The sequence below is a fragment of the Etheostoma spectabile genome, chromosome 11 (assembly GCF_008692095.1).
Source record: "Etheostoma spectabile isolate EspeVRDwgs_2016 chromosome 11, UIUC_Espe_1.0, whole genome shotgun sequence".
NCBI classification, from domain to species: Eukaryota; Metazoa; Chordata; class Actinopteri; order Perciformes; family Percidae; genus Etheostoma; species Etheostoma spectabile.
In genome coordinates this window covers 18,553,063-18,564,923 of record NC_045743.1, presented here as the reverse complement: position 1 = coordinate 18,564,923, position 11,861 = coordinate 18,553,063, and the positions used below count along the sequence as shown (strand labels likewise).

The 11,861-nt window shown below is 44.4% G+C and overlaps 1 protein-coding gene across 10 annotated transcripts in view; it reads right to left on the bottom strand.

Annotated features, from left to right (window-relative positions):
* tns1b (tensin 1b) overlaps positions 1-11,861 on the bottom strand; it is a 231,673-nt gene that overhangs the window by 7,487 nt on the left and 212,325 nt on the right. For 9 of the 10 annotated variants that reach the window (XM_032528897.1, XM_032528887.1, XM_032528891.1 and 6 more), the window contains 9 exons: positions 11,063-11,256; positions 10,837-10,975; positions 5,991-6,086; positions 5,244-5,424; positions 4,127-4,778; positions 3,082-3,460; positions 2,899-2,985; positions 633-761; positions 361-453 (listed from right to left, as the gene is read on the bottom strand). In XM_032528897.1, the coding sequence (XP_032384788.1) occupies positions 361-453; positions 633-761; positions 2,899-2,985; positions 3,082-3,460; positions 4,127-4,778; positions 5,244-5,424; positions 5,991-6,086; positions 10,837-10,975; positions 11,063-11,256 (1,950 nt within the window). The remainder of the gene's footprint in view (positions 1-360; positions 454-632; positions 762-2,898; positions 2,986-3,081; positions 3,461-4,126; positions 4,779-5,243; positions 5,425-5,990; positions 6,087-10,836; positions 10,976-11,062; positions 11,257-11,861) is intronic. The other variant, XM_032528892.1, reaches the window with a different exon arrangement.

Here is an 11,861-nt window from a genome sequence, read left to right as displayed (position 1 = left end):
TACTGAGCATGTGCAGCTCCCAACAAAGATAGTATGGAAGTGAGATGTCTCACTCTGTAGCTAAAACCGAGAGCTCAACAAACAGAGTGAAAAGAGGAGCTGCACAATGTGCAGTACAACAAAAATATGGTGTTTCCTGAAAATGAAACCATGGAAAGCTATTCTGGTACAACCTCAAAATACAATTATGACCCTGGAAATGAGCTTAATACGGGCACTTTAAAGAACTTGGAAAGGGGTGCAGATCTGTGACAGACACAGAAAGAAACCTTTCTTCCTAACACCTTTCACTAAGCTGCCAGTGCACATGTGAGTTTGAATGCGAGGGTAGAGAGAGGGCAACAGAATGCTTCCACTAACCAAAGTAAGGCTCGTTGGGGCAGCCCTTCAGCTTCACTCCTTTGGGGCTGCTCTCAATCAGGAAGTGCCTCACCAGCTCGTTGGTGATGTCACCTGCAACAAAAGAGAGGGAGTCTAGGTAACACACAGCTGATGAACACCGAGCCATCGCCTCATGTCCCTGGTACTGAGATATTACGTCTGTCTCCGCCCTGACTGAAGAACACCGCAGGGAGGAAGAAGAGCTACACAAAGCATGGGAGTAACTACTTGGTGCATTAGTGACCCCCTACCTTTCTTGTTCTGATGCACTGAGGGTGGAGGAGAGGCCACCTTCATAGCCAGGCCGAAAGCCCCCCTGAACGAGTGACTGTCCCGGATAACAAAGGCTCCAGGCTCCCTCTCTCTCAGCAGGCCGATGGCTGTAACACAGTGGACAGTCAGGTTCTTTTCACACTGTGAGCACATTGGTTGTGAGGGTAGTGGTACATTAGGCTAGACTGGGTAAACCGCGCCCTCTCTGTCGGGGGTTTGATTCCACCCTGCAGCTCGGTCTGGAAAACAGGCATGTTTAATTCTCCTGCTTCAGTTCACAATTTTGCGGGAACCAATCCCAAACTGGCTTATCTACCTGGTGTGCTATTGGCGGGTTTAACACCATGACGATGGAGAAGAAACCAAGCATCTTCTTTTACAATCGACATAGCGGCGGCTACCAAACGCCACCGAAGAGCAGCAAACCCGTTGGTGCTGCTGTCGCTTCTATGTCACGCGGGCCGTTGCACTGATTGGTTGAAGGACTATCCAATAGTACAGAGTCCTCTGAACTATGCCTGTTGATCACGCCTCTTGTGCAGAGAAAATACAAAACGGTCTCCCCAGACTAATGCTCAGTCCCAGATCTATTGAGCTCGGCTTGGTCTGGTGATAGCAACACTAACATTAGGCCCCAATCAACTCTTTTAAGTGGAGTTTCCAATGGAGGAACGTAACTCATTTATTTATGTACTTACTTTAAGTACTGTACTTAAGTACAAATGTTGAGGTACTTGTACTTTCTTTAAAGTCTTTTCTTTTCCTGTTACTTCCTACTTCTACTCTGCTACATTTCAGAGACAAATGTTGTACTTTTTACTCCACTCCATTCATCTGACAGCTTTTAGAGTCTGCTCTGTATTTTCTCTGCACAAGAGGCGGGACCAACAGGCATAGGTCACATGACTCAAGGATCGTCCTTCAACCAATCAGACCAACGATCCGGGTGACATAGAAGAGACAGCGGCATCAAATTAAAGTTTTTGCACACAAAACACTTGTAGTTTATAAAAGACAATATTTTATTATACATTAAACTAGCCAACACTATAACGGCCTAGAAGTCTAGCTGAGTTTCCAGTTCTACAATGTGAGGATGTTTCTGTATTTTGTTCTTTAACTTTTATTCTTTAAGTACCTTTTCCTGATGATACATACTTTTACTATTACTATAAGTAACATTTTCAATGCAGGATTTTTACTTGTGACAGAGTATTTTTACTGTGGTGTTAGTACTTTTTGCTGAAGTAAAGGATCTGAATACTTCATTCCACCGCTGCTAGTTTCAGAATAAAATTGGAAAACATAGTTGGGAGTGTAGAGAAAGTCGGCTCGCTAAAGGATCATAATGAACCAGAGAAGACGCTAACAACACATTAAAAGAACAACCAAGAGCAAAGGAGCAAGTCAAGTCCTGGCCCATTGTTTTGAAAATTGCTGTCAGTCTGTATTTCATTAAAAAATACAGCTTTTAACAAGACACTTTGATTTAGACACGCTATTGTTCAAGGAGAACAGCTTTGGATCAATTACTTCAGTATTTAGTTCAATGCCTCCGCCCTTCCACATGTGATGGTTTAAGGAAGGAAGATGGATGAGATGAGCAACACATGCAGATGTTACCTAATTCTCTACATATGTTGTGGCTTTTCTTCCGGGAGTGCATGGCACTAAGTATATGGGTGGGTGGGTGTGTGTGTGTGTGTGTGTGTGTGATGTCATTGCAGTTGAGCATATGCTTGTATTTACCATGCTATAAACCAATACCGGCCATGAGCAAATGCAGATGTGGCGGCCAAAAGCCACTGACCTCACAACTGAACACAAACATACAGTACAGAGATCTGCAGGTGTGTACTGTTTTTTTTTAATTAAAAAAAAAAAATCTTCATTCATATTCATCATTGCGTATGTGTGTCCATCACTTATGGAAAGTGATCATGTTTCGGGCTTTATAACGGGAAAAAGCTTAACGTGGTATAATGTACCTAAACAACTTGCCTCTCACGGGCAAACATAGTTGCATGCTGCAAAGCTTACAGCTCCACCTTACGAAGCTTTGATATTCAAAACATAGGTTTCAGGTGGAATATTCCTTAATATAACTGTCTAAACATTTTGGCACACTGGCACATACACACTGAACCGCAGATTCCCCAGCAGGCATCTGGCACCTCAAAGCAGAAATGAAAGGGCAAGTGTCTAAAGGTCGTTTAAGGTCATTTAAGTCTTTCAGCATCTTACCTTGCTCCCTGGAAATATCTGGCTTGTACCAGAACTTGGACGTGTCTTGGACAAACTTGACATTCAGCCTGCTTTCAGGACTTCCGTCTGCAACAAAAAAAAAAAGAATGTCACAGAAAGGGAGAGAAACAGAGAGAAACAGAGAGGGACTCCTTTTCATGTGACTCCAGATGACGGCCTTACCGGGCATGTTGAACCTTGAGAAGTCGGAGAGGGTGTGGAAGTAGCTGGGCGTGCCTGCTCCACCCATCGGGGACATTATCTTCCCATTCAGTGTGCCATAGGACAGCGCTCCGTTGGGTCTATCGCCGCTCGACATGCGCCTCTTCTCTGGAAGCTGGGGCTGGAAACCGGGGGCGGGGCTGCCCTGTCGGAACCCTCCACCCATCCCCATCGACCCCCCATCCTGGTAGCCTGCAGGGGAGATGGGGAAGGAGGGAGTGGGGGGTCCCTGGTAGCCCGAGGAGCTGCTCTGTTGCGACAGGTTCCCGTGTCTCTCATCTGGGGTGGTGTAACCGCTGTGCATGGGGTGACGGTCCAGACTGGGGCTTCTCTGGGACACCTGGGATACGGAGGGGGTAAGAAACAAATAACTCAAGTAACTGTTACTGTAACAGGGCTGGGGCAATATGCTTTTGCCCCGATTTGATTCTTTCACAATACATCGGTACCAATTTGAATCGTAGTGTGATATATTGCGGTTCGATACCATCGAGTTTTGCTATTTCTTCTTTAACAAAACAGAAGTTGACTAATGCACTTCTGGAGACAATTTAAATGTTTTCTAAGAAGAATGCACATCACATTTATTTCCTTTGTATTGAAGAACAATGCATATTTTCTGCATTTTTTTGCTTGCGCTCTGTTTGGCTGGAAACAAACATGATGTAGTCGCTGTCTGCTGGACCGATAGTTTCTGTGATAACAGAATTATGTACCTAATTTCGAAATTGAGAATTTAACAAAGCTATAAGACAGATTTCATAGCACTCTACATTAAGTCAGTGCTAAAAACTAACTGGAGATTTTTAAAATATGACAACGTCTAATTTCCAACCAAGCCGCCCCAACATAAATGTAGTTTTAAAAAACGTCTTACAAACACATCAAAAATAATTCCCAGTGGCTTAGGCCTGGTGGGGGACAACTTAGGTCTAGTGGGCCACCAGGCCTGCAACACACTAGGGTTAACCCTGGTAGAATCATTTTGTACTCTTTTCTCCTCTACCTGCGACACAGATGGGTGACGGCCCAGAACCGGACTTCCTTGGTGGGTGATAGATGGCTGTCGGCTGAGCACGGGGCTGATCTGCATGGGCTGGCCCAGGGACGGTTGTCTGCTGAGAACCGGGCTACGCTGAGACGCCTGTCCCAAAGAGGCCTGTCTGCTGAGGACCGGGCTGCTCTGAGCGCCCTGAGACGGGCGGCGACCAAGGACGGGACTGCCACCGAGACCCACATCAAAGCCGTTAGCCGGCGCCGTGTGATGGCCCGTGATGGTACCATCCTGATTAGCACACGGGCGCTGCTGGAGGACAGGGTTGTAGGGGGATCTAAGGATTTTGGTCTGGTGCTGTTCATAGGGACTTCCACGGCTGAGCGTTGTCTGGGAGGGTTCGGAGGTGGGTGGGCTGGGATCTGAGACCGCATAGCCCCCCAGCAGGTTGTTGGGGCCAAGGTAGGATGGGGTAGGGGTTGTAGTGCCAAGGTAAGAAGAGGTGGGAGAGCTGGAATCCAGGTAGGAAGAGGTGGGGGTATTCAGGGCTTGGTATGAGGGGGTGGGAGTGGGGTAGGCACTCTCTGTAGCCTGGGACCGGAAGCCTGAATCAGATGTGGGTTGGGACGGCGTGCTAACGCTGCTCCCTGCTACGGGGCGATCACTGGAAGAGAATTGGAAACGTTTATGAGTTTTACACACATAAAACTGTTTATTTGGATGCTAGACTTTGCAGATTAAAAAGCATTAAACTTTGTTTATTAAACTTTAGTTTATTACAAACTGATTATTTGAGTAGAAAGTTAAAATAATAATTACAAAAATGAGCAATTGACAGGGAAGGCCCTATGTCCCTGCAAACAAGAAGCCACCCATGGCTCCAAACCACAAGACATTATTTTCAAATGCATCCCAAATGTGAACGGATGACACCATGTAGTAAACATAGTCATGCTGAGGAATACAGAGAGACTATTGTGTCGCTGAAGGTCTTAATTAGCTTTGTATTGTCTCGTTTGGCAATGGCTTGAATGGAACGGGTGTTCTGTGCACTATAGCTTTAATAAATTAACCAATCTTCCAGTTGAAGATCTGGCCAAAGTAGAAGAGCATTGTTTGTTGTTCTCACCCCTGTGAGATCTGGATGGGGCTGCTGCTGGACAAAGGTGGGTTCAGCGTGTCAGAGGAGGGACTTGGACTTCTCTGCTGGCCTGTAGTCTCTCCCGGTGGGCTAAGACTCCGAGTGGACGTGGGCTGCTCTCCGCCTGCCGATGCTGACATCGCCACAGACTCGACGTAGCTTCTTGGTGCTGCACGAGAGAGAGAAATAAAGGTTCTCTGTGAGCCACACATTTTTATTTCTGCTTTCCGGTCTGTATTTGGTATTCCCTTTACCTTTGTAGCACTGTAGTTGTGTAACAGAGATAGTAGTAGTAGCACAAGATGGATAGGCCTGAAATAGTGTAGACTGCCATGAGAGTGGTTTGGCTTTTCCAGAAAAGAAATGAAAACAGTAATGGTTTGGCCACACGTGATATGTAGGTGGACTACAAACAAGCCATAGGTAGAGACAATGGAGTTGAAGAGATTAAAACGTGGGATGTCGATGATGATCTGTGGGGTTACAGCAGCAATCTTACCTTCCTCACCTTCACTGCTCTCATCATCTGTGGAGCATCATTGGAGATAATCCAGAGAAACAGAATCATGTAAAGGAACAGTGGTACAGCAAGAGAGCTTTTTCCTGTGCCATACTCATGTTATTTGGTGTGTGTGTGTGTGTGTGTGTATGTGTGTCATCATTACTTTTTTGTGTTTTTCATCTGATCATACTTATTTAGTTAGTTTCAATACAGAAGTGAGTGCTCCGACCAACCTGAGCCTGTTTGATGGAGCAGGATGTCTGCTGGGTTGTGGGGCTTCAGACCCAGGGCTGACAGTGGAGTCTTGGCAAGACCAGGGGGGGACCGACCTGAAGACAAGGGGACACTTATCACCACACAGCATCATACATCACTGACATCTTGACAGCTGCTACCTCTTGACACAGTCTAGCAATCCTTTCTCTTTTTGCTTTGTTTTTAGAAAACATTATAAATCAGAAAATGATGCCAGAGTTTATAAAACAACCAACAAATCATTGCTGCTGTATATTCTTCTACAGGGGTCTTCAACGTTTTTTTAGGCCAAGGACCCCTTAGCTGAAAAGGAGACAGAACATCATATGTAGTATTTTAATTGTATAAAACTGAGTTGCAACTTAAACTGGGCCAACAATAACATGTAGGGCACCATAAAGTCCATTTGGATGTATGTGCATACAATACTAAGATTTAAAATAAAAATTGTTGGCATATTTATATATTCATACATCATGTTTTAATGGCTTTAAAGGCTACCTTAACTACAAGCCAGTAAGCCTATGATAAATGTTGTGTAGAAAAAGATCTATCTTTACAAATAATATGTTGGATTCATGTACATTTTCATAGATTTACTTTTTTTTTTAAACCTTTAAAACAATAATTTGTAAGGGCTGCCTAGAAGTCCTGGACCCCTTGTTGAAGATCTCTGTTCTCATATATAATACACAAGTAAACAGCTGTCAAGACAACAAGGCATCAACACAGCTTAACACACAGGAGCAGCATGTTCAGAGGGGTGCGCTCATGCTCTGACAGGGGGGCCAAACATGCATGAGACTGATCACCGGGTGACACCCTGGCAGTGACACCCCCTCACTCTGCCAACAGCAGATTAAGGTGTGTGTCAAACACAAGCAGAGCTGGGTCAAACTGAACAAAGGGGACGTGGTTCCCCAGGGACTCGTCATGTTAAAGGAGAATGTAGGTTGTTATCCTTCGTTGTTGATCTTTTACATTTGTGAGTAGGGATGTAACGATACACTCAACTCACGCTTCAATATGATTCATGATTTGATGTTTAGGATAGCAGGCAGGCAGGGTGCTGGTTGTGGTGAAACAAGGCAGCAACAAGAACTCATACACAAGATGACAAGAGCAACACAGAGAGCAGCAGCTGCTGGGAGATTGGAAGGATGTATCTGTGGATGTGTGCATGGCTACATCTACACTAAACAAAATCGATCTCCGTCCACACAAGAGCTGGAGCTCCAGCAGCAGAGCTAACCTCGGTCCATATTAACACAACTCATACAGCAGCATCACCATTGGCATACACTGGGATGCCCGTTTAAACAGCAAGCAGATTGTCTGACGTCTAAAACCATGACCTTCCACTTCCACACACGCCGTTTGTACTTCTTCTTTGTCCATTTCCTTCCTCTTTCTTTGTGTTGTAATTTTAAACTCCGGCTGATTTCTGAGGACTATGGTTACCTGGTCCTCAGCATCTAGGCAGGTAAATCAGACAGCTAGCTAGACTATCTGTCCAATCTGAGGACTATGGTTACCTGGTCCTCAGATCTCTGCAGGGTAAATCCAGACAGTAGCTAGGACTATCTGTCAAATCTGAGGACTATGGTACTGGTCTCAGATCTCTGCAGGGTAAATCCAGACAGCTAGCTAGACTATCTGTCCAGTTTTCTGTTGACGACTGAAACTACTTCTGAACGTACACATGTTCCACCAAAACCAGTTCCTTCCTGAGACTATAGAATAGCGCCGGCCAAGACAACTGTGATTGCTTTAAAGACATGCCAAATAAACCAGAGCACGTTCTTCTCCCATTCCAGAATGCGGTGTGGACTAGCCGGACCCTCCTGTGCAGCGCTGTGTAAGAGGGTCTGGGAAAGCAAGACTAATCTGCGGTAAAAAATCATGGATGTATAAGTGAGAAAGAACAACAATGGTGAAAAGTAAGAGCAGGGATTTATTAGCTTGGACCGACGCAGAGGTGGAACTGTTACTGAAAGGTCTGGAAGTCACCTAACCGATAAAACTGACTGATGTGCATTGTTGTTTCAAAAGATCTCCGTTGGTGCCCGTGCAGACTACAATGTAGTGTATATCGAAGACCTTTCATTCAAGGTATTGTTCCAGTGCCACGGAAAGTTCCGCCAGATGTCCCTCATTTCGTCCGGATGTCCGTCACCTTTTGCTTTCTTTATTTTGGCATTCTAAACTCTGGTCTATTTGGGAAACTCTCTGATCTAGAAGAATATATGCATTTTTAAACCAATCAAAACGTAGTAGTGTAGATGTAGCCTATGCATGAGTGTTAGTGTCAGTACTATGTCAATTAATGTAAGAGGAGAGGAAGTTATGAGCTGTTTTTGACCCAAATGTACTTCTCTGAGACTTGCAGGTTGTTTACTGATGAATATGTGTGTGTATGGGTGTGCCCACTGTGTTGCTGGTGCTGCTCTCATGTGGCTCCCATGCCAAAGCAGTGCAGAACTGTGATAAGTGAAGGATAAAGCTCACTCGGGGAGAGGGAAGGGACAGGGATTGGGGGATTGGGGATCCATTTGGCTGACGTTGTGGGACAGTGGAACTCCAACAGAGAAACGTGCATCCTCTACTTACCAAAGAATCCAAATCAATTCTTTGTACTTGCAACCTAAATGCTTCACATTTAATTGTTGGGGGTGTGTGTCGGATAGGCTAAGTGAATAGTTGGGAATCTGATTTAAGGGGCACACTACTGAAGATGACGGTGCAATGGATAGTAAAGTAAGTAAGTCTGGTGTCACATGCACTAAATAATTAGCTAACCATGCACCTTTAACAAGTTTTGCAAATAACTGCAAAACTAATCTCAGTTAACGGAGGACAGTTAACTACAGGTGGTGCTTCAGCTGAGAAAAAAAGAATCTGGTTTTGAGGTTTATTAAAAACCCAAACAATGAAGGGCCTCACATAGTGTTTCACAAATGCCAATCCAATTAATGTCAGTTCAAGATTATGTGTTTATCTCAGGAAAGGTAACCACTCGGCGTCACCGTGTACGCAATGTTCCCCCTATAAAGGGAGGGAGGGATGTTATGCCACAGAGCGGGTGTTAAAAATATGGTGTGGGTTTTTATGACAAACTTTTATGGGTGTGCCCCAGGGGAGATAGGCAAGAGGACTGAATGAAGTCATTGGTCGAGCGGGCCAACGACGCGTTACCTAATACACAACTCTTGTTTTAGCGTGGGGTGTATGTGAGACTGAGAGAAGGGGTAGGGAGGGTGTGGAGATGGGTGTGTGCATGTCTATCTTTATCTTTTCTATTTTCTGGACTTGAATATCATAAACAAGTATTTCCTGTAGGATACATTCATTTCTTCTTTGAAACAGTTATACTGAAAAGAAACAGGCTGGATAGAAAAGTGAGATGAACATTACACCTGATCTAGCAGCAGGCCACACTTGAATTTCTGACATTTACACCAAACTGACTTGACTCTTGGCCTTTTTTTCTTAGTCTGCGTCTAACTGAATGATGACTGCAGACATTCTTGTGAGAAAAGAAGGAATCAGTCTTTACGAGATGTGGCTGCTCAGGCATTTTGATGAGCCAACACGAGGCCAGAACGCCAGAACGTCCCACTTGCACATTGGAAATGAAGCCCTATTACAATCTGAATGAAAACGAGATGATGCAATAGTCGGGATATTTTTTTTCACTGCTCGGAATATGTGGTACCAAATGAAGTAGAGAAAGAAAGACATGAATATAAGTCAAGATAAAGTACCTTGAACGATTGTCAATAGTCTCAAAACCTGATTGAACATTTTAAGACTTTTCCTATGATAAGTTTAGTATCTCAAGTTAATCTACATTTCTGTTGTAAAAAAAAAAAAAAGACATTCATAAATTGATGAATGTCGTTGATGAATGTTGCTACGTGACCTTATTATTTAATTAAGCCATTTAAGAGTAAATGTAAGCAATAAAGATCATACATAGAGACAGAGCACATTTCAGTCCGGTCCGCACCGGGGGGAAAACAAACCTTTGCCCTCCATTGACTTGTATTGCGTGATGGTGCCTCATGTCAATTCCCTCTGCTAGCAAACAACAGAAAAAGCCTGAAAGCTGCAATGTAATAGGAGGATAAAGAACCCATAACTAAAGTTTTTATAAGCTGGCGAACCAAAAAGCCTAGCTTTTAGGAAGATAAACTGGATTCAGATGTGAGGAATCAGCAGGAAGAATAGGAAGTCACTAAGTAGTATCCTCACACTAAGCTAACGTTATGTTCAACTTTATGTGTGCAGTAAGCATTTTGTCACAAAGTCAAATAACCAAATGGCAGCTTTAGGCTTACTATATGTAAGTTAAGCTAAAGCATTTTGATACATAGATGCTAAATCAGAAAGCTATGTAGCATTGTGTTTGCAAGTGCCTTAGCTTGCTAACACATAGCTAACTTTAGCTTACTAAGAGCTAACATGTTCTCTCTGCTGGATATAGATGGCTAAAATAATCCTTGGAAATGCTTAAATCTGAGGTTTTTAGATAGCTACATGTCCCTGCACTTTGGCAGCATTTTGGCGAACTTATCATATACTGTGGCTCCGACTGTTTTCCCCTGCGGTAGGCGTGGTTTTTAGAGTATGCCGCAATGTCTTCTGTCTCTCTTGTCAAATACAACCTTCAGATAAGATTTGATATAAATCGTGTTCTTATTTTGAATATAATAATAATAATTAATACATTTGAAGCAAATCTCAAAGTGCTAACAGCTGAATATCTACAGGAACTGTGCCTGAGCTCCACAGTGCCGTCTGTCAGCCAGAGGGGGGACTTACACAGGTTGAAGTAAGGGGTTTGCGGCGAGATGGGGAAGGCAGGGGTTTGGGGAAACACCTCACCACCAACTATGGGTGCAGGACTGATGGGGCCACCCTCCATCTCCTCGAAGGCCTCCCGGTAGCTGTGCATGTGTCTCTGAGGAGCAGGACAAAAACACATGTTAATGTAAAAAAGATTTAAAAAAAAGGCGGGAAAAGGTGCTCCAAAACCTAGGCTCTTTACCTCCTTGGGCCGTCCTCCGGGGTTCATCGCTAATGCGTTGACAAACTCCGGAGAAACACAGCGGACAGGAGACCGAAGTGGGACGTCAGGAGAGGGATCGTCCTCAGGGCCGTTCTGGTAATGGCCGTCGCTGGCGATGCGATGGCGGGGCAGAGTTGCTGGCTCGTCCAACGACACGGCACGGGCCTGGACACCTGAGATGACACGCAAGGGAGTGTTAAAACTTAGCGAGGGGCAGGTCACCGCTGCTCCACTACACTGCTTTCCTCCAGCGACGCCAGCACTGTCATCAGAGGTTAATGGTCGCCAGCCACTGTGAACGCTCACTGCACAGGCCAGACCGAAGGCTGTGGCTCTTCAAACTTTTTAATTCAACATGCATACACACAAGGTTAATAGAAGGGTTAGCTGCGGATCAAACTGAAGCCGCAAGAATTAGACAAAGAATTGATCTAATTTATTAATAAACCCACTCCATGATTTCCCTAACTGAACATGCAAACTATTGCAAGTGTTTCAAAGTTTAGGGAAATTCTTGACCTTGGAAATATGTTACATAAAGTGACGCCCACCGCTTCCAGCATCAGCTCAAACTACGCAACTATTTTTTGGGAATGCAAGGAGGATAATGCTCTTTTACACAAATGATTTTTGATACACTGGTGCCAGCTGTATGTTTGTTATCTAATGTGTCAATGGGGCCAGATCTGGCTGAACCTCAAAGCAGCCAGTTGGCTCATTTTGGTTAATCTGGTTTGAACTGAGAGAGAGAAAGAGAGAGAGAGAGAGAGAGAGAGAG